The sequence below is a fragment of the Cherax quadricarinatus genome, chromosome 3 (genome assembly GCF_038502225.1).
Source record: "Cherax quadricarinatus isolate ZL_2023a chromosome 3, ASM3850222v1, whole genome shotgun sequence".
Classification (NCBI taxonomy): domain Eukaryota; kingdom Metazoa; phylum Arthropoda; class Malacostraca; order Decapoda; family Parastacidae; genus Cherax; species Cherax quadricarinatus.
The window spans coordinates 20780621-20803561 of NC_091294.1; the positions used below are offsets into that span (position 1 = coordinate 20780621).

The following is a 22941-nucleotide window of genomic DNA, read 5'->3' on the forward strand; positions in this document are numbered from 1 at the left end:
ATTCACTCTGCCAAGTCTGAAGGATGACCAGGAGCATTGTCTAATATCAGGGGGCACTTAAGGTCCAATTTATTTTCCTGGAGGTAATTTTTCACAGTGGGGCCAAACATTTGGTGAAACCAGTCATATACACAAATAACCCGCACATAAAAGAGAGAAGCTTACGACGACGTTTTGGTCCGACTTGGACCATTGACAAATTCACACTAACAGAGGTGGAGCAGGACGGCTATATATAGGCAGGAAGAGGTGGTAGTAGTAGTAGTACAAGAATTGTATATAATACCGACAGGATGAAATTAAGACACATGCACAACGCCCGGGCATCCCCATCGTAGACGTTTTGCCATCCAGCCAGCCACTGGATGGCGAAACATCCACAACAAAGACAACCAGACGCCGCACATGTCTTAATTTCAACAGTAGTTGTAGTAGAAGAAGAAGAGGTAGTAGTAGTGGTAGCGGAAGAAGTGGGAAATAAGGAAGACGAGCCAGTCAAATACAAAGGAAGGGGAGCACTGCAAGAGAGCTAGATACCCACAGAGGGAGAGCAAGCGCACAGAGGTGCGTGAAAGGGTAAGTGGTGAAATAAAATAAATGAAGAAGGAACAGAAACACGAGACAGGAGAGAGAAAGACAACCCAGAGGAGAAAAGGAGAGAGGAAAGGGGAAGAGAAAGAAGAAAAAGAAAAAGTGAGGATTCAGGTTAAGTCACGGGTGTTCTGAAGTTTGGAGCATTTTACAATGTAGTGGGAGAGGAAGTCATCTACAGAGACGAAGCCAGGGCTAAGGTTCATACAAGGAAAGTTGTGTATTAGAGAGGATTCAACTAGACGGCGACTGTTGGAGTTGGAAGTAGGGAAGACAGTTTTAGCAGAAGACCAGTCAATAGGATGGCTATGATCTCTGACGTGACAGAAAAGAGCATTGTTAGTGTCGGCAAGCCTAACACTATTTTTGTGCTCCCTAAGTCTGTCAGAAAGAGATCGACCAGTTTCTCCGAAGTATTGAAGAGGACAGGAGGAGCAAGAAATAGAGTAGACACCAGGAACATCTGTAGAGGGAGGAGAGGTATGAATGAGATTAGTACGAAGAGTGTTAGTCTGGTGGAAGGTAAGCTTAATGTCTAAGGGATGGAGAGAATTGTTGAGATTAGAAAGACCGGAAATGTAGGGAAGGCAGAGGATAGAAGAGTTCCCATGAGTAGAGAGTTTGGGAGAGAAGAAATTGCGTTTAGCGCGTGAGAGGGCAGAGTCTATGAAATGGGAAGGGTAGCCAAGACGGGAGAACGAATTATGAAGAGTGGAAATTTCTGCTGGAAGGAACTGAGGATCACAGATGCGGAGGGCACGGAGAAAGAGGGAGATAAGAACACTTTTCTTGACAGGGGAAGCATGATAGGAAAAGTAGTGAATGTACATGCCACTGTGCATAGGTTTACGGTAAACGGAAAAGGAAAAACCTGTATCTGAGCGGTGGACATGGACATCAAGGAAAGGAAGTAAGGAATTAGATTCCCATTCAGCTTTAAACTTTATGGAAGGGGCAAGATTATTAAGAGCTTCAAGAAAAGGTTGGAAGAGACTGGAGTCATGAGGCCACAGAGCAAAGATGTCATCCACATAGCGGAGCCAGAGTGAAGGTTGCACATCGAGGGTAGGAAGAACAACAGTCTCGAAGTATTCCATGTAAAGATTAGCAAGGACAGGAGAGAGAGGAGAGCCCATAGTGACACCGAAGGTTTGAGAATAAATTTTCCCTTGGAAGGAAAAGGAGTTAGAGTCCACACAGAGGCGGATAGAAAAGCTCCCGAGTGACCCTTGCCTTACTGTTTGCCCTCCATATCACACACACAAATTATCCTTGAGGACATTGTTTTTCCTGAACACACTGGGAGTTTCAGAGTGATACACCAGTAAAGGCTTCACTTTACAATCACCTCTAGCATTACCACACAACAAAAGAATAAGCCTGTCTTTCATAGGCTTATGTCCTAGGAGTGCCTTTTCCTCCTGAGTAATGTAGGTCCTGTTTGGCATTTTCTTCCAAAACAGGCCTGTTTCGTCGCAATTAAACATTTGTTCGGGTTTCAATCCTTCAGCCTCTATGTACTCCTTGAATTACAATGCCTATACTTTAAAGGAGGGGTTTGGGATGTTGGCAGCTTGGAGGGATATGTTGTGTATCTTTGTACGTATATGCTTCTAAACTGTTGTATTCTGAGCACCTCTGCAAAAACAGTGATAATGTGTGAGTGAGGTGAAAGTGTTGAATGATGATGAAAGTGTTTTCTTTCTGGGGATTTTCTTTCTTTTTGGGTCACCCTGCCTCGGTGGAAGACGGCCAACTTGTGTAAAAAAAAAAAATCAGCCGCTTTTTGGTCCGAACTGGCAGCCTCACCATGCCTTATCACATTATGTATGCCACTATGATTCTTAAATCTCTCAAACCAACCTTTGCTGGCCTTAAATTCACTCATATCACCACTAGTTGCAGGCATTTTTTTAATTAAATCGTCATGCAACTTCCTAGCATTTTCACATATGATCACTTGAGAGATGCCATCTCCTGATATCTGCTGTTCATTTATCTACACCAAAAACACACTCTAAACATCTTCGAGTACTTATGATCTCTGTTTCGTAAACAAACTTTCACCTATTGCAAGAACAGCTTCCTTGATTGCCGTTTTGTTGGTTAAGATGGTAGTGATGGTTGATTTGGGTTTGGTATACAACCTGGCCAGCTCCGAGACACGCACTCCACTTTCGTACTTTGCAATTATATCTTCCTTCATTTCCATACTAATTCTCACCCTTTTTACCACAGGGTTGGCACTAGAAGTTTTCTTGGGGCCCATGGTGACTTATTTTGCAGTTGAAAGCACTAAAAACACTATGGTAATATGTAATGTACCGAAAGTATGCGTAGATGCAACTGCACTGGCTGGCTTGTAAACACTGGCACACACGGGGCAGCTGAGGTGCGCTCAGGTCACACGTGGACACGTACCGGATGAATCACGTTGGGCTAGTTTTTTATTGTTAGCCAGGCCAAAATTTTTATGCTCAAACACTTCATTGGGTAGATTTAACATTATGCGATGCGTTCGTTAGCTGAGGGTCCACTGTATATATAATTAGATTAAAAATATCATTGTACATGATTATAAGCCAAATTATTTGGGTTATAGTCTAGTAGTTTATAAGTAGTTTTTTTTATATTATCTTACATTCAATTCAAGAAATCAAATTCTCGAAGCAGCAACTATCCACAGGAACAGTTTTATATCCTAATTTCTTAAAATTAATTTCCTCTGAAAAATTACTAAATCAGTTAGTTGCAGTGGACATGGTCCATTGTGTGAAGAGCCTACCAGATGCCCACATTGCTACTAATCGACAAACTACTGATGCAGCAGACTTTGTCTCTTACATTGAATATTTGTTTGCCTATATATTTTCTGTTATATCTGAAATCTGTTACATAGAGATCCATTATTTTGAGGTTTTAATGTACCTTCATAACTTCATTTTTTTTAGTTAGGTTTGTTAAGAATCAAACTACGGTACGGGTGGGATTTGAACTCACGACAAGTGAGTTGTGAAACTCCAGGCTAGTGCATAGACCACTGTGCCAGTGGGCTACAATAAGATTCATCCAACTAGGTATATTTATACACCATAGGGAAGTTAGGATGGGTCCAACTGTGACCACAAATGCAAATTTTCACAGATGAATTTCCTGTCAGCATGGCTATGATGAACTCTAGCTCAAGTCCCCTCTAACCTGTCATCATGACTCAGGAAATCACAGCATGATTGTAAATGACCCACAGTACTGTGGTTTGTTTACAATCGTCTTATTACGATTTCATGAGCCTTGTTAAGAATGTAAATGAGGGATTGGTTTTTAAAGCTTCTAATAAAGGCATTATTGTTATTGTTTATAGGCCTTCCATTGTGGTTAAATGCAGTTGCATTTTTAGCTGTTAACAAATTTATCATTCCTAAACTCTGAATAGGATTCTCTCCTTGATAATTTCTAGAGCCCTATCTTGTATCATGAAATAAGGTATGATGCATCTAGCGGTAGTAGCATCTCTTCCTTAGGGATGCAATCAGTAACATGTAACTCCTTCCTGAAGCAGTGAGACAAGATGTGAAGCACTGTAGTTCTAGACTTAGGAGAAGGTGGTTATCAATCACTATAAGCAGGGATAATATATGTACTTTTTTGCAGGTAACATCAACAACATCCAATGAATCAAGTAATGGCAGTTCGTCAAAACCAAGTCAGTCACCCAGTGATGAGTCTTCTGGACAACATACCGACATAGTTGCAGCCTCAAGTCTTCTTGGAGAATCTGGAAAATTGCAATCACCCACACACATTTTTTATGTATCATCAGATGAGAGTTTAAGGGCACACAGTGTGTTCTCAAAGTCAGGCCACAAAATTATGATGGCAAAACGAGCTCTGGCAGAGGTCAGTCTGCAGGTGGTGAGGATGAAAGGAACTATGATGTCTGATGGATCACTTGCAGCCAATCTTGTTCTCTTTGACTGTATTTTGCAGGATACTAGACCAGGTACACACATTTCTTGTATATTGCTACATATATATTACCATACTACTGTTTCCTAAATCTCTAATAATATATTAAAGTATCTCCTTTGAATTAATAAATTTCATTTTGTGTTACCTGTATTTTCTTCCTTGTGCTCTCGCTTGTTTCTTCAAAGTGTTGGCAGTCATATTTGGCATTTGCTTCATTCAGAATGATGGGAAAAACAGCATCTTTAAAGTAAATATTAAATCCAAATTCTAGTAAATAACTATTTTCCCAGGCAGCACAGAAGTGTTTCTTGGGTAAGTTTATTAATTCTCTTTATTGTTATGCACATATTTTGGGCAAATATAAACAAGGACTAAACCTTAAACTTGTATACTTGTGTGTATAAATGTAAACCATTGTGTGCGTGTGTGTGTGTACGTGTGCGCATGTGTGTGCTCGCATGTGTGTATGTGCGAGCGTGCACGCTCACTCACTCATTTGTTCTCGCCTGTATGTGATTGCAGGGTTAGTCATAGCTCCTGGCCCTGCCTCTTCACTGATCGCTACAGGGTCCTCTCTTTGCTTCATGAGCTTTATCATACCTCGTCTTAAAACTATGTATGGTTCCTGCCTCCATTACATCACTTTCTAGGCTATTCCACTTCCTGACAAAGCCTATCTGAATCTTCAACTTCCAATTGTGACTTCTTGTTTCTGTGTCTTATCTCGGGAACATCCTGTCTGTACACCCCTGTCAATTCCACACAGTATTTTGTATGTCATTATCATGTCTCCCCTAACCCTTTTGTCCTCCAGTATCGTCAGGCCGATTTCCCATAACCTTTCTTATAGGGCATTCTCCTTAGCTCTGGAACTAGTCTTGTTGCAAACCTTTGCACTTTCTCTAATTTCATGATGTGCTTGACCAGGTGTGGGTTCCAAACTGGTGCTGCATACTTCAGTATGGGCCTGACGTACAGGGTGTACAGAGTCATGAACTATTCCTTACTGAGGTATTGGAACGCTATTCTCAGGTTTGCCAAGTGCCCACATGCTGCAGCAGTTGTCTGATTGATGTGCGTCTCAGCATATGTGCTCGGTATTATACTCATCCCAAGATCCTTTTCCTTGAGCGAGGTTTGCACTCTTTGGCCACGTAGTCTGTACTCTGTCTGCAGTCTTCTTTACCCTTCCCCGATCTTCATGACTTTGCATTTGGCAGGGTTAACAAACAAACAAATTTTATTTCTTTGCAAGACTACATTAAGATTATGAAATTACAATAATGAGTTGCAGTGCAAAGAGAGCCAGTATCATGCCTAGGCTTTATGGGCAGACTTAATTTAATGGCTTACAGACTACTTAATACTAAATAAATTGATCATAGTTTAAGTTGTACGGCTTTTTATTTATAGTAGACATTAATTGTACTCAAATTACAATAGTTTCAATAATATTGATATTATATTATGGGAATATAACATTGTGAGTTGTTGAAAGTAGTTTTCAGTATGACAATACTACAATTAGGTGTAAAGCAGTATTGTTTTGGGTAGGTATTTTTACTACAATGTAGTATTAATAAGTGTATGAACTTTGGGCATCCTGTTTTGAAGTTTTAAGATTTAGGTAATTGGGAGATTGTTTGATAAAGTTAAATATTGAGTATTGAGTATTTAGTTGAGGGTGAATCAGTGGTTGTATATATGTTGGTAGAATTACTGACAATATGTAGAGTAAAAGGACACAAGTGCAACTAATGTGACATTTTATTGTAGCAACGTTTCGCTCTCCAGGAGCTTTGTCAAGCCATTACAAACGGTACATGGACACAGAGGGTATATATAGGCTTAGAGTGAGGTGCAGTACTAGTGGTGGTGGTGGTAGTAGTAGTAGTATTATAAGTGAGTAATAGTTTTTTGAGAAGTCTTAAATTGATGTTCAGACTGGGTTACTTTAGTATTTGCTGGTAATGAATTTCAAATTTTGGGGCCCTCTATGTGCATAGTTTTTATACAGTGTGATATGGACTGGGTACATCAAAAAGAGATCTGTGTCTTGTGTTATGGTCGTGTGTCCGTGTGGTGAGGAGAACTTTGGGTGGAGGGTTTATGTTTGAGTGTAGCATTCTATGTATGTAGTAGGCACATGAATAAGTATGGATGTTCTTTATGGTGACCAGTTTGACTTTTGAATATTAGTGGAGTATGCTGTCAGGAGTGGGAATTTATCATTCTGACTGCAGCCTTTTGCTGGGTTATTTGTGGTCTTAGGTGATTTAATGTTGTTGATCCCCATGCACAAATTCCATATGTGAGATAATGGTAGATGAGTGAATGATACGGTGCAAGGAGAGCTGATTGTGGAACATAGTACCGTGTCTTTGATAGTTTGCCTACTGTCTTAGAGATTTTCTTGGAAATTTGTTGTATATGGGTCTGGAAATTAAGGTTACTGTCAAGGTGGATTAATTGGAATTTTACCTCTGTGAGACTTGTGATGGGTGATCCGTTTAGTGTTATGCTAAGTGGAACATTTGCAGCTCTGTTTCCAAACTGAAGGAAAAAGTTGTCAGTATTGAGGGTAAGCTAATTAGTCATCATCCAGGTAGATATTTTCTGCAATTCAGCATTGAGTGTTGGCCAGTATGACTGGGTTTGGGTGTGAGAAGATGTATGTTGTGTCATTTGTAGATAATATGGGTTTGAGTAGTTGTTGTGCATTCGGTAAGTCATTGATGTAAATGAGAAAGAGGAGTGGACCAAGGACACTTCCTTGTGGGACACCGACCGTGACTAGTTAAGTGGAAGAGTTTGCTCTTTTTTTTTTTTTAACAAGTCGGCCGTCTCCCACCAAGACAGGGTGACCCAAAAAAAGAAAGAAAATCCCCAAAAAGAAAATACTTTCATCATTCAACACTTTCACCTCACTCACACATAATCACTGTTTTCGCAGAGGTGCTCAGAACACAACAGCTTAGATGCATATACCTATAAAGATACACAACATATCCTTCCAAACTGCCAATATCCCAAACCCCTCCTTTAGAGTGCAGGCATTGTACTTCCCATTTCCAGGACTCAAGTCCGGCTATATAAAAATAACTGGTTTCGCTTAATCCCTTGACTAAATATTACCTTGCTCACACTCCAACAGATCGTCAGGTCCCAAATACCATTTGTCTGCATTCACTCCTATCTAACACGCTCACGCACGATTGCCGGAAGTCCAAACCCCTCGCCCACAAAACCTCCTTTACCCCGTCCATCCAACCTTTTCGAGGACAACCCCTACCCCGCCTTCCTTCCCCTACAGATTTACACGCTCTCCATTCTCTCTAAATGACCAAACCACCTCAACAACCCCTCTTCAGCCCTCTGACTAATACTTTTATAAATTCCACACCTTCTCCTAATTTGTACACTCCAAATTTTCTGCATAATATTTACACCACACATTGCCCTTAGACAGGACATCTCCACTGCCTCCAACTGCCTCCTCTCTGCTGCATTCACAACCCAAGCGTCACACCCATATAAGAGTGTTGGTACTATATTTTCGTACATTCCCTTCTTTGCCTCCATAGATAACGTTTTTTGTCTCCTAATATACCTCAACGCACCACTCATCTTTTTTCCCTCATCAATTCTATGATTAATCTCATCCTTCATAAATCCATCCGCCGACATGTTAACTCCCAAGTATCTGAAAACATTCACTTCTTCCATACTCCTCCTCCCCAATTTGATATCCAATTTTTCTTTATCTAAATCATTTGATACCCTCATCACCTTACTCTTTTCTATGTTCACTTTCAACTTGCTACCTTTACACACACTCCCAAACTCATCCACTAACCTTTGCAATTTTTCTTTAGAATCTCCCATAAGCACAGTATCATCAGCAAAAAGCAACTGTGTCAATTCCCATTTTGTATTTGATTCCCAATAATTTAATCCCACCCCTCTCCCAAACACCCTAGCATTTACTTCTTTTACCACCCCATCTATAAATATATTAAACAACCATGGTGACATTACACATCCCTGTCTAAGACCTACTTTTACTGGGAAGTAGTCTCCCTCTCTTCTACACACCCTAACCTGAGCCTCACTATCCTCATAAAAACTCTTTACAGCATTTAGTAACTTACTACCTATTCCATATACTTGCAACATCTGCCACATTGCTCCCCTATCCACTCTATCATACGCCTTTTCTAAATCCATAAATGCAATAAAAACTTCCCTACCTTTAAATACTGTTTACATATATGCTTCAATGTAAACACTTGATCTACACATCCCCTACCCACTCTGAAACCTCCTTGCTCATCCACAATCCTACGTTCTGTCTTTCCTCTAATTCTTTCAATTATAACCCTACTGTACACTTTTCCTGGTCTTTCTTTCAACACACCAGCTGTATCCCACTGAGGTAGGGTGGCCCAAAAGGAAAAATTATAGTTCCTCCTTTTAATTTAGTAATATACAGGAGAAGGGATTACTAGCCCATTGCTCCCGGCATTTTAGTCTCCTCTTACGACACGCATGGCTTAGGGAGGAAGAATTCTGTTCCACTTCCCCTTGGAGGACTTTTCCTGGTATACTCACTAAACTTATTCCTCTATAATTTTTACAGTCTCTTTTGTCCCCCTTCCCTTTATATAAAGGGACTATACATGCTCTCTGCCAATCCCTAGGTATCTTCCCCTCTTTCATACATTTATTAAACAAAAGTACCAACCGCTCCAACACTATATCCCCCCTGCTTTTAACATTTCTGTCATGATCCCATCAGTTCCAGCTGCTTTACCCACTTTCATTCTACGTAATGCCTCATGCACCTCCCCCACACTCACGTCCTGTTCTTCTTCACTCCTAAATGATGGTATACCTCCCTGGCCAGTACATGAAATTACCGCTTCCCTTTCTTCGTCGACATTTAAAAGTTCCTCAAAATATTCTCGCCATCTACCCAAAACCTCCATCTCCCTCTAACTTCCCTACTCTGTTTTTAACTGACAAATCCATTCGTTCTCTATGCTTTCTTAACTTGTTTAACTCCAAAATTTTTTCTTATTTTCATAAAAATTTCTTGACAGTACCTCTCCCACTCTATCATCTGCTCTCCTTTTGCACTCTCTCACCACTCTCGTCACCTTTCTTTTACTCTCCATATACTCTACTCCTCTTATAACACTTCTTCTTTGTAAAAACCTCTCATAAGCTAACTTTTTCTATTTTATCACACCCTTTACTTCATCATTCCACCAATCACTCCTCATTCCTCCTGCACCCACTCTCCTATAACCACAAACTTCTGCCCCTCATTCCAATACTACATTTTTAAAATTATTCCAACCTTCTTCAACCCCCCCCCCCACTACTCATACTTGCACCAGCCCACCTTTCTGCCAATAGTTGCTTATATCTCACCCGAACTTCCTCCTCCCTTAGTTTATACACTTTCACCTACCTCATGCTTGTTGTTGCCATTTTCCTCTTTTTCCCATCTGCCTCTTACTCTAACTGTAGCTACAACTAAATAATGATCCGATATATCAGTTGCCCCTCTATAAACGTGTACATCCTGGAGCGTACCCATCAACCTTTTATCCACCAATACATAATTTAACAAACTGCTTTCATTACGTGCTATATCATACCTTGTATGTTTATTTATCCTCTTCTTCATGAAATATGTATTACTTATTACCAAACCTCTTTCTACATGCAGCTCAATTAAAGGCTCCCCATTTTCATTTACCCCTGGCACCCCAAATTTACCTATTACTCCCTCCACAACATTTTTGCCCACTTCAGCATTGAAATCCCCAACCACCATTACTCTCACACTTGGTTCAAAACTCCCCATGCATTCACTCAACATTTCCCAAAATCTCTCTCTCTCCTCTACACCTCTCTCTTCTCCACGTGCATATACGCTTACTATAACCCACTTTTCACATGCAACATTTATTTTACTCCACATAATCCTTGAATTAATACATTTGTAGCCCCTCTTTTCCTGCCATAACTTATCCTTCAACATTATTGCTACTCCTTCTTTAGCTCTAACTCTATTTGAAACCTCTGACCTAATCCCATTTATTCCTCTCCACTGAAGCTCTCCCACCCCCTTCAGCTTTGTTTCACTTAAAGCCAGGACATCCAGCTTCTTCTCATTCATAACATCCACAATCATCTCTTTCTTATCATTTGCGCAACATCCATGCACATTCAGACTTACCACTTTGACAATTTTCTTCTTATTCTTTTTAGTAATTTATTACAGGAAAAGGGGTTACTAGCCTATTGTTCTCGGCATTTTAGCTGACTTTTACAACACAGGTGGCTTACAGAGGAAAGATTCTTATTCCACTTCCCCATGGATATAAAAGGAAAAGTAATAAGACCAAGAACTATTAAGATAAAATCCAAGAAAACTCAGATGAGTTTTTATAAATAAACGTGTACATGTATGTGTAGTGTGACCTAAGTGTAGCAAGACATATCTGTAATCTTGCATATTTATGAGGCAGACAAAAGACACCAGCAATCCTACCATCATGTAAGACAATTACAGGCTTTCGTTTCACTCACTTAGCAGGACGGTAGTACCCCACTGGGTGGTTCCTGTCTACCAACCTACTACCTACATTTGTGTACACATAATGGCTTCTGTTACTAAGGTATGACTTTAGGTAGATGAGGGAGTGCCCTCTTATACCATAGTGTGTTAATTTAACACTTTCAGGGTTGGTGCCTTACTAGTACGGCTTGCACGCCAGGGTTGGTGCCGTTCCAGTACGCATAAATTCTAACGCCTTCAAATCTAGCGAGAGAAAGCTGGTAGGTCTACATCTGATAGAATGGGTCTATGTGGTCAGTGTGCACAGTTTAAAAAAAATCCTGCAGCACACAGTGCATAATGAGAAAAAAAAAACTCCGACAGTGTTTTTGCTTTAACCCTTTCAGGGTTTCCAACAAACGAGTACGACTTATGCGCAGGGTTATTGACGTACTAGTACACATAAATTCTAGCTCCTTCAAATCAAGCGGGAAAAGGCTGGTAGGCCTAGATGTGAGAGAATGGGTGTATGTGGCCAGTTTGTGCGGTAGAAAAATCTGTTAGACAAGCTGAAGAACTTAGGGGGAAAAATAGGGTAACATTCCTGGGAGCCCCCAAACAGCCACACAAATTTTTTTTAGACCAAAAGATCTTATAAAAATAAAAGTGAATATGTAATTGTAATTCACTGTTGTGAAATATTAACCCTTTCAGGGTCGAGTGGCCCTCTCCTAAACTTGTTCTCAGGATCGAAAATTTTTCGGAAAAAAATTTATTTTTTTCTCGTGAAATGATAGAGAATCTTTTCCCAATCATAAGGACACTAAAGGTTTGAAATTTGATGGAAAACTACAGAACTATGCCCTTGCAAAGTTAGCGATCTTTACGATGTTTATGCATTGGTGATTTTGCCCACTTTGAACCCTATTTTCAGCCAATTTCAGTGTACTAGTCGACAAAAATCATATCTGTTTCACTAGAACTCCATTTTTTCTATCAAATGAGTACAAAAAACCACCCACCTACCGATTTCAAGTATCCAATAAAGTGATCAGAAATTGGCAGTTTTGCCAATTTCACACAAATTTCACAAGATGCCAATTTCCAAATAGGTTCCAGAATAAGCAATACAGACATTCCTGGCACTAAAATAACATTTTCTCTGCTCATTAGTCATATCCCCAGGTCTGTCTTACATCTCTTTTGCTTTCCACTTTGAATTTTTATTCTCAAAAAAAAAAAAAGAGAATATTTACTGTTATGCAGACTACTGCATTAGTGTAGAAATGGTATAAATAATATCAGTGCTCTTGTGAAAGGATATTAGACTCGCCAGTTGACGACTGGCATGATTTGTTTACTTTTGAAATTCTGTAATGGATCTCTAGGCTCTTTTACCATGCAGTACATTATACAGCTGACGGTAAGGCATCATCAGCTGGTCTAGATCCCGTTTCAAAGCACTGCTTCTAGAATTGTCAGGGTCCTCTTCAGTGAAAAAGTCTGCTAGTTTAGCAGCAACATGGAACTGGTCACATAACTGCCGCAATGTTAACTGTTTTTCTTCAAGTTGTTCATCTTCTGTTATGCGGCTTCCTTGTATCTGTGCATCGGCCTCTGCCAACATTTTCTCTGGACTCACCGATCCAGTGGTTGTACTAGAGATGTTGTATTTGGAGGTAAAAATACAACTTTTACATGTGGGGTCACATCCAGCAAAGCTTGTGGATGAGCCTTGCATTCAAGGCTCTCTTTATTCTTGATAATTCCTGTACTCATCCACAAGCTTTGCTGGATGTGACCCCATATGTAAAAGTTGTATTTTTACCTCCAAATACAGCATCTCTAGTACAACCACTGGATCGGTGAGTCCAGAGAAAATGTTGGCAGAGGCCGATGCACAGATACAAGGAAGCCGCATAACAGAAGATGAACAACTTGAAGAAAAACAGTTAACATTGCGGAAGTTATGTGACCAGTTCCATGTTGCTGCTAAACTAGCAGACTTTTTCACTGAAGAGGACACTGACAATTCTAGAAGCAGTGCTTTGAAACGGGGTCTAGACCAGCTGATGATGCCTTAGCGTCAGCTGTATAATGTACTGCATGGTGAAAGAGCCTAGAGGTCCATTACAGAATTCAGGCATACACCAATAAAACCATCGACTTTAGTACCAGAACCTCTACCATCCACTTCTGTTGACAACCAACAACCATCCACCTCAGCCCAGTAGGGCCACACCATACATATCCACTCTTCACAATCATCCACAAACTCCATCACCCACAAGTTAAGGTTAGAAATACTTTTATATCCATTGCATTTGTAGTCCTAAGCATTAATATATCACGACAGTGAACTACAATTACATATTCACTTTTATTTTTGTAAAATCTTTTGGTCTAAAAAAAATTTGTGTGGCTGTTTGGGGGCTCCCAGGAACATAACCCTATTTTTCCCATAAGTTCTTCAGCTCGATTAACACGGTTTTAACTAAAATGGCATTTTCAGGCCCATAACTACCATGTTAACCCTTTGACTGTTTTGGTTGTATATATACGTCTTACGAGCCAGTGTTTCGGAAGTTTATACTCAATAATTCTAGCAGCTTCAAATCTAGCAGGAGAAAGCTGGTAGGCCCACATGTGAGAGAAACTGTCTGTGTGGTCAGAGTGCACTGTATAAAAAAAAATCCTGCAGCATGCAGTGCATAATGAGAAAAAAAAAACTCTGACCATGTTTTTGGATTAAAATGCCGACTTTGAGATGTATTTTAGTATTATTTATGAGTGTATTCTCATTTTGTTGGTCTCATTTGATAGAATGAAAAATATACTACAGAAATAGAGATGATTTTGATTAGTTTCATGATGAAAACAACCTTGAAATTGAGCTCAAAGTAGCGGGAAATGTTCGATTTTTACCGGTGTTCAAGAGTAAGCAAATCACACCACATGCCCAATACACATTAACTGGTGAGTCTAATATTCTTTCACTAGGGCACTGATATTATTTATACCATTTTTACAATAATGCAGTAGACTGCATAAAGGTAAATCTTCTATTTTGTGTGTGAATAAAAAATCAAAATAGAAAGCAAGTTATATAAGAGGGGCCTAGAGACATGACCAATGAACAGAGGATATGTTATTTTAGTGCCAAGAATGTCTACATAGTTTATTCTGGACCCTATTTTGAAATTGGCATCTTTTTTAATTTGTGTGAAATTGGCCAAATTGCCAATTACTGACAACTTTATTGGGTAGTTGAAATCAGTAAATGGGCAGTTTCTTGTATTGAATTGGTAGAAAAAATGGAGTTCTAAAGAAATCGCTATGAGTTTGGTCAACTGGATCAATGGAATTGGCCGAAAATAGGGCTCAAAGTTGGCAAAATCGCCATTGCGCATATATCACCGAGATCGCTAGCTTTGTGAGTGTGTAATTCTGTAAGTTTTCAATCAAATTTCGTGCTTTTGTGTTATTACCATCAGGAAAAGATTCTCTTATCATTTCATAAGAAAAAATTATTTTTTTTATTTTTTTATTTTTTCCAAAAAATTTTCAACATACAATGACAGTTTCAGAAAGGGGCTTGCGACAGTCAAAGGGTTAAACGATGATCTACTGTATAATCCTTGTTGGTGTACCCCCTATTTTAACTTTTCAAAGTCCTTTCTATCTCCACTGTAAATACTTCAAATCTCATGTTGAGCTCCGTTCATACTTCTTGGTTGTTTGTTTTGAGTTCCACACATTCCTTCCTCAATCTGATTACCTAGTCCTTGACTGTTGCTTTTCTCCTGCTGTGGCTATACTACAGCTTCTGGTCCGACTTGACTTTCGATGCTATGTTATTTTCATACTGTTGCTGGGCCTCTTTCCTTATCTGTGCATTCTCGTTTCTGGCTCTTCGACTGATCTCTTTATTTTCCTGGGTCCTTTCTCTTCTGTACTTTTTCCATCCTCTAGCACACTTAGTTTTGTCCTCCCTACACCTTTGGGTGAACCAAGGGCTCGTTCTGGTTTTCCCATTATTTCTGTTGCTCTTGGGAACAGTCCACTCTCCTGCCTCTGTTGTCATGGAGTCCATCATTTTGTTTACTGATTTTCCTGCTAATTTCCTTTCCCACTGAACCTCTTGGAGGAAATTCCTCATGCCTGTGTAGTCCTCCCTTTTGTAGTTTGATTTTTTCCATCCTGCTCCAGTTACTCTCTCCACTTGTAACTCTACTATGTATTCAAAGCTCAGAACCATGTGATAACAAGCTCCAAGGGGCATTTAATACGTGATGTCCTTGATGTCTGAGCTACTCAGGGTGAATATGAGGTTAACTCTTGCTGGTTCATCCTTGCCCCCCCCCCTTCTCTCTCTCTCTCTCTCTCTCTCTCTCTCTCTCTCTCTCTCTCTCTCTCTCTCTCTCTCTCTCTCTCTCTCTCTCTCTCTCTCTCTCTCTCTCTCTCTCTCTCTCTCTCTCTCTCTCTCTCTCTCTCTCTCTCTCTCTCTCTCTCTCTCTCTCTCTCTCTCTCTCTCTCTCTCTCTCTCTCTCTCTCTTTCTCTCTCTCTCTCTCTCTCTCTCTCTCTCTCTCTCTCTCTCTTTCTCTCTCTCTTTCTCTCTCTCTTTCTCTCTCTCTTTCTCTCTCTCTTTCTCTCTTTCTCTCTTTCTCTCTCTTTCTTTCTTTCTTTCTTTCTTTTACACAGGGTTTGACAAGGTTAAGGATCCCTAGCTTTATTGACAAGCTATTTACAGGTTAAGGATTCCTAATTTTATTGGCCAACTAAGAGCTGTTACCTACATCAGCTCATTTGAAACCATTTTTATTGTTATCAGACATACAAGTAGAGAACAGGATGAAGTTGGAGCCATCTGTGGGCCAGCATTTTCATGTAATCAACTGACTTTATCTCGTTGACATTATGCTGTATGAATGTGTTCCATACTCGAGTCATCCTGGGTATATATGATCTCAGATGGAGTGATGTTCTGGAGAAGGGTACAGCCAGAGTGAAGTTGCTGCTTTCTGCCCGTCTTGTGGCATAAAAGCTTGTTTCATGCTGTCCTCGAAGTGGATCTCTCTCGCTCTGTGTGTGTGTGTGTCTGTCCCTAACATGTTGAATCATGAGGTTTTACAGTACTGCATCCATCATCTTGGCTTTCCATGTTTTGGAACCCCCATATGGCTCCATGTTTACCCAGTTAAAATCACTCATAACTTAGCTCAACCCATGTGAGCTCTTCTGGCCACCTCACCTAGTGTGTCCACCACTGCTCTGAATTGTTCCTACTGTGTAGTCCCTTTTGCCCATTCCATCCATCCTTCAATTTCCTCTAATCCCTATCGGTTTTTAATGAGCAATGCAACTCCTCCTCCCCTTCTGCTCCCTCTATCTTTCCTCAGGATGTGATATCCGGGTAGGAAGATTACGTCTGTTATTCCGCTGAGTTTCGTTTCTGTGAGTGCTATGATATCTGGGCACATCTCCTTGATTGTTTCATACCATTCCTCGCATTTATTTGCTATTCCGTCCGTATTCATGTACCAAACCTTTGACTTATTTGGTCAAAACTGCTTCGGGGAGTATGTTGGGGTCGGGGGAGCATGAGACCTGGCGGGGAACTATGTGGGGTTGCTGTGAAGGTGGAGTTTGTAATGAGGCGGGGTGGGGGCAGTGGGTACGGTGTATGGGTTTTAGGTTAGATTGTTTGGTTGCATTGTAGGTTGCCATGGTTGCAGGCCTTCTGTGGGTGGTTCTGAGGGAGGTTGTATTTGCTCTTTCTCCTGAGTCTGGGTGTTCCTGCCCATCTCTGTCTTTGTACTCTCTTTCAGTTTCTGCCTTTCTTCTTGTGTTCTTTTGCAGTCGAGGTACACCGTCTGGTATGCCGATATATCCCTTACTCATGCTTTCTCATGCAGGATCTTGTTTCGAGCTGATTCTGGCTTCAAAATCACTGACTGGCCAGTTTTTTTCCTCTTGCAAACTCCTCTATTCTCAGAAAATTTGCCAGCTGGGTCATGTCATCCTTTCCTATTGCTTTCCTGATACTTTCAGTCACATTTTTGTCCCCCTATCATGCTTTACAAGTTTCCCCAAGTCAATCAGGTCCCAAATGATGTAAACTGGGAAGATATTCTTAGCAACACAGATCCAAACCTATGTCTTGGAAATATCAACTCAGTGGCACTTGAGGTATGCTCAAGGCAAATTCCTTTAAGGAAGAGAAGATTTAAAATAGAAAGGCGTTCCCTATACAGGCGAAGATGAAGAATAACAGAGTGGCTAAAAGAGGCCAATATATCTGTAATGCGAAGGGAGGCACTGGTCAGAGAAATACCAAACATCAAGAAATGCAGGAAGAACTAAAAGCCATAAATGAAATTGAAAGAAACCCACAATATTTCTTTTCTTATGCCAAATCTAAGTCGAGAACAACATCTAGTATTGGGCCCCTGCTTAGATGAGATGGGTCCTCCACAGATGACACCAAGGAAATGAGTGAGCCAGTTTTTGGCATGCCGCTAACCAGACTGAGAGCCGAAGACCTAAATGAGCGAGACAGAATTTGGTAGACTCAAACCTATCTGATATTATCCTGATGCCAAACGACTTCAAAAAGGAAATAAGTGATATGCCCATACACTCTGTCCCAGGCCCAGATTCATGGAACTCTGTATTCATCAAGAACTGCAAGAAACCCCTATCATGTGCTTTTAACATCTTATGGAGAAGGAGCATGGTTGTGGGTTGTCCCGCAGCTGCTAAAAACAACAGACATAGCCCCACTCCACAAAGAGGACAGTAAAGCAATAGCAAAGAACTACAGACTGATAGTCCTAACATCTCGTATCATAAAAATCTTTGAAAGGGTTCTAAGAAGGAAGATCGCAACTAATCTAGATACCCATCAGTTACACAACCCGGGGCAACATGGGTTTAGAGCAGGTTGCTCCTGCCTGTCCCAACTACTGTACCACTATGAAATGGTCCTGGATGCTCTAGAAGACAAACAAAATGAAGATGTAGTATACACAGATTTTGCAAAAGCTTTTGACAAGTGTGACCATGGTGTAATAGTGCACAAAATACATGATAAAGGAACAACAGGAAAAGCTGGTAGATGGATCTATAATTTCCTAATAAATAGAACACAAAATGGAGTAGTAGTAAACAGAGTAAAGTCTGAGGCAGATACTGTGAAAAGCTCTGTTCCAGAAGGCACAGTACTCGCTCCCTTCCTGTTTCTCATCCTCATGTCTGACACAGAGAGGGATGTAAGCCACAGCACCATGTCTTCCTTTGCAGATGACACCCAAATTTGCATGACAGTGTCCTCCATTGAAGACACTGCAAGACTCCAGGTGGACATCAACCAAATCTTTAAATGGGCCACAGAAAACAATATGAAGTTCAGTGAGAAATTTCAAGTACTCCAATATGGAAAACATGAGGAAATTAAAACTATATCGGAGTATAAAACAAATTCGAACCACACAGTAGAGCGAAAAACTTACGTAAAAGACCTGGGAGTGATAGTGTCAGAGAACCTCACTTTCAAAGACCACAACATTGTATCAGTCGCATCTGCTAGAAAAATGACAGGATGGATAATGAGATCCTTCAAAACTAGGGATGCCATGCCCACGATGACCCTTGAAGTTGTGTGTTCTATCTAGGCTGGAATATTGCTGCACACTAACAGCACCTTTCAAGGCAGATGAAATTGTTGACCTAGAAAATGTACAGAGAACCTTCACGGCACACACACAACTGAGATAAAGTACCTCAGTTACTGGGAACGCTTGAAGTTCCTCAACCTGTACTTCCTAGAACACAGGCAGGAGAGAAACATGATTCTGTACAATTGGAAAATCCTAGAGGGATTAGTACCAAACTTGCACACAAAAATCACTCCCTGTGATAGCAAAGGACTCGGCAGACGACGTGACATCCCTCTAATGAAAAGAAGCAGGGGCATTACTAGCACAATAAGAGACAACACAATAAATGTCAGGGGCCCAAGACTGTTCAACTGCCTCCCAGCATACATAAGGGGGATTACCAATAGGCCCCTGGCTGTTTTCAAGAAGGCGCTGGACAGGCACCTAAAGTCAGTACCTGACCAGCGGGCTGTGGTTTGTACGTTGGGTTGCGTGCGGCCAACAGTAATAGCCTGGTTGATCAGGCCCTGATCCACCATGAGACCTGGTCACAGACCGGGCTTGGGGGATGTTGACTCCCGAAACCCTCTCTAGGTATACTCGAGCCAATGTCAGTCAGCCATCCTGCCTACTGAACACGTATTACACATGTTCCAGGATTGTTTCTCTTTACTTAGGGCATGGGTAATAGGACATTCTGGAAGGATGACACTACCAGTGGTATCAAAATTGAAAGAATGTTACAAAAATGTTGCACTTGGGTTATTATCAAGGTTTTTGATATTTCCTCAACCTCTAGGGGCCACATTGATCGTAAAGCCACTAAACTCGGATTCAACATCACTTTCCTCCTAAAAAAGGGATGTTAATATGACATGACATAAGTGAATCCATGGTGGTTGCCATGCTGTTTGCTCTAGCTGGCACTCACTTGAATTGGTGCACCCACAAAGTACTAAGTGGTACCAGATTGTTTTTAGTACTGCATACACCGAGTGTTAAGACCCCTTCTATACCGACCAAGCATCTTGGACCAATTGTGCCAAATTTGGAGGCAGGAAAAATAAAACATTGATCGACGTTTGGAGCGTTTGTACAGTGGAACCTTGGCTTACGAACACCCCACCATGTGAACTTTTCAGGATATGAACTGTCGTTCGGTCACTTTTTTACTTCTGGATATGAAAAAAATTTCACGATGTGTACTTCCCCCTCAAGAGAGGTTCCTTAACCTGTAAACGGTCCAAATGTATATATACATTCACTACCTCAGTGCCCCGAATATTTTGAAAAATAAAAAAATCGTTTTTTTTTTTTATAGAAAAAAGGGGCACATTTTTCTAAGGGTTATAGGATAAAAAAAAAAGATTTAGGGTCAGTACTTACCAAGATGAAAATAAATGGTATAAAATACCGACACAATGGAAACATAAACACATATGCAGTTTAATGTGATCCTTTATCGACAACGTTTCGCCCACACAGTGGGCTTTTTCAAGTTACACACAGATCTACCTGGGGTGGAAGGTACGGGAGTATTTATAGTCAGGTTCAGAATGTTGAGGTCAGGTGGAGAATGCTGCATCTGATGATCTACCGGGTGGGGTTATAGAGTCTTGGGTAGCTTGGTAGGGGTATTGGGCAAGTTGTGAGTAGACCTTCTGCAGTGTTCTATGTTCTCATGTGGGATAGCGATGAAAAAGTTTCTTGGCGAGTGGTTCAGCTATGTTATAGAAGCCGTTGTTCTGGTTGAAATTGTTGGTTATAAAGATAAGCGATGATTCCAAATCCTGGAATCAGAGGTGCAAGCGCACCTCTGTACGCTTGCTTTCCCTCTGTGGGCACCTAGCTCCCTTGCAGTGCTCCCCTTCCTTTGTATTTGACTGGCTCGTCCTCCTTATTCCCCACTTCTACCACTACCACTACTACTACCTCTTCTACTACTACTACTACTACTGACGAAATTAAGACACATGTGCGGTGTCTGGGTGTCTTTGTTGTGGACGTTTCGCCATCCAGTGGCTGGCTGGATGGCGAAACGTCTGCGATAGAGATGCCCGGGTGTTGCGCATGTGTCTTATTTTCATCTTGTCGGTATTATATACCATTCTTGTACTACTACTACTACCACCACCACCACCTCTTCCTGCCTATATATAGCCATCCTGCTCCACTTCTGGTTAGTGTGACTTTGTAAATGGTCCAAATCGGACCGAAACGTTGTCGTAAGCTTCTCTTATATGTGCGGGTTATTTGTGTATCGTTCCAGTCACGGTATTGTGCCTTTTTTGTTATTTATGTTTTCTATTCCTTCTCACTGTTCCACATATATCAGTATTGTTCTCACACAGGAAATCAGCGAGCATAGGGCTTGTATACCAGTTGTCTGTGTACAATGTATGGCCCTTGCCAAGGTATGGTTCCATCATTTTTCAAACATCACCAGAAATGCCCAACATGCGTCTGGTATCGTTGAGTGTTTTTTCCCGGTGTATACAATCACATCTAGCACAAGACCACTCTCACAGTCACACACAACAGAAAGTTTTATACCAAAGCGATGACGTTTGCTTGGTATATATTGTTTGAATGACAAGCGTTCCTTGAACAGAATCAAGGACTCGTCAACAACAGTATTCTTGAAGGGATAAAAGTAGGCACTGATTTTCTGCTTCATATAGATAAACACTAACCGGATTTTGTATAGAAGGTCATTTCTGTTGGGCCTATTCCTGTCTGAGAAGTGCAACATTCATAGCAACAGAATGAATCTGTTGCAGGGAAGGAGGTCACAGAAGACAGGAGTACTGATAGTGGTCTGTGGCCCAGTAGTTACATATATTCTTATAGGTATGTGGCATAAGCATGACAGTGGCAAGGAATAAATACATTTCATCCACTGTTGAATCTTTCCAACTGCGCTGCCGTGATGATTCCCCAACATCAGGTGTATTGTCCATGATATAATGGTAATAATTGTTCGTCTGGGTCACTATCAAGTTCATTATAGGCTCGTCAAAGTATAACTGGAAAAAGTCTAACTCTGTAGACTCATTAGTTATGGGACATTCTGGCAGGATGCCACTTCCACTCGCATCAAAATCAAAAGGCTGTAGACTCATTAGTTATGGGACATTCTGGCAGGATGCCACTTCCACTCGCATCAAAATCAAAAGGCTGTGGCACGAATATACTTTGTGTCCAATTCCACTCTCGGTCACATGGTGCAGGGTGGACCTCTGGCATGGGGCGTGGGGGAGCAAAAGGGGGGACAGGAGTGGAGGCAGCACATGGTTGAGGGGGTGCCGGGCAGTCCTTTGTCTGTCCACCCACCGCGCCATGTTGTCCAGGCACCGTGTCACCCAACTCTGTTTCCTTCATCCCTGCATATTCACCTTCATTATCACTTTCACTATCAGTTGCAGGGATTTTGGATCGTGACCTGCCACGACCCTTGCCGCCGATTGCGCATGGCACACTGCCTGAACATAGGTAATGATGCCTAAAAATACGCTTCACTGGTGAATAATGGTCACTGTCACTAGATGAATCCTCTAATGGCATAAAATCAATCTCATCATCACTTATATCACTTTCACTATTACTGCTAAAACACCGGGAAAATGATAGTTTCCTCTTGCGTAGTTGCCTATGTGTAACACTCGCCACTCCAGAGGTGCTTGGCCCAGGGTCCTGTGTGGCCACACTGGCCACCCCAGAAGTGCTTGGTCCAGGGTCTGGTGTGGCCACACTGGCCACCCCAGAGGTGATGGGCTGAGGGTCATCTGGGTTATCGTCTATATTTTCACTATTTCCTTGATTATTAGTAGCCACATCTGTGTCAAATCCACTAAACTGACCTTCCATATCACTTTATTTGAATAATAGAGTGTTAATATGACGAGGCATGAGTGAATCACGAGGATGTGCCATGATGTTAACCTAAGATGGAGCTGAATGTAACTGGTCTTACCATGCGGTACCCAGGCGTCCCAGATTTTTTTGATACTGCGCACACTGAGTGCGCACATCCATTCTCTCATGTCTAGGCGATTCAGGCCTATCGTGCCAATTTTGAAGGAATGAAAAATAAAACGTAAATATACGTTTGGGGAAGTAGCGGTAAAAACATGTATAAACGTTTGGACTGT

The 22941-nt window shown here is 41.1% G+C and overlaps 1 protein-coding gene across 2 annotated transcripts in view; it reads left to right on the forward strand.

Moving 5' to 3' along the window:
- The window catches only part of LOC128706587 (intermembrane lipid transfer protein VPS13C-like), a 288856-nt gene that overhangs the window by 128062 nt on the left and 137853 nt on the right, over nt 1-22941 (forward strand). For both annotated transcript variants that reach the window (XM_070090626.1, XM_070090633.1), the window contains one exon: nt 4243-4591. In XM_070090626.1, coding sequence (XP_069946727.1) covers nt 4243-4591 — 349 coding nt within the window. The remainder of the gene's footprint in view (nt 1-4242; nt 4592-22941) is intronic.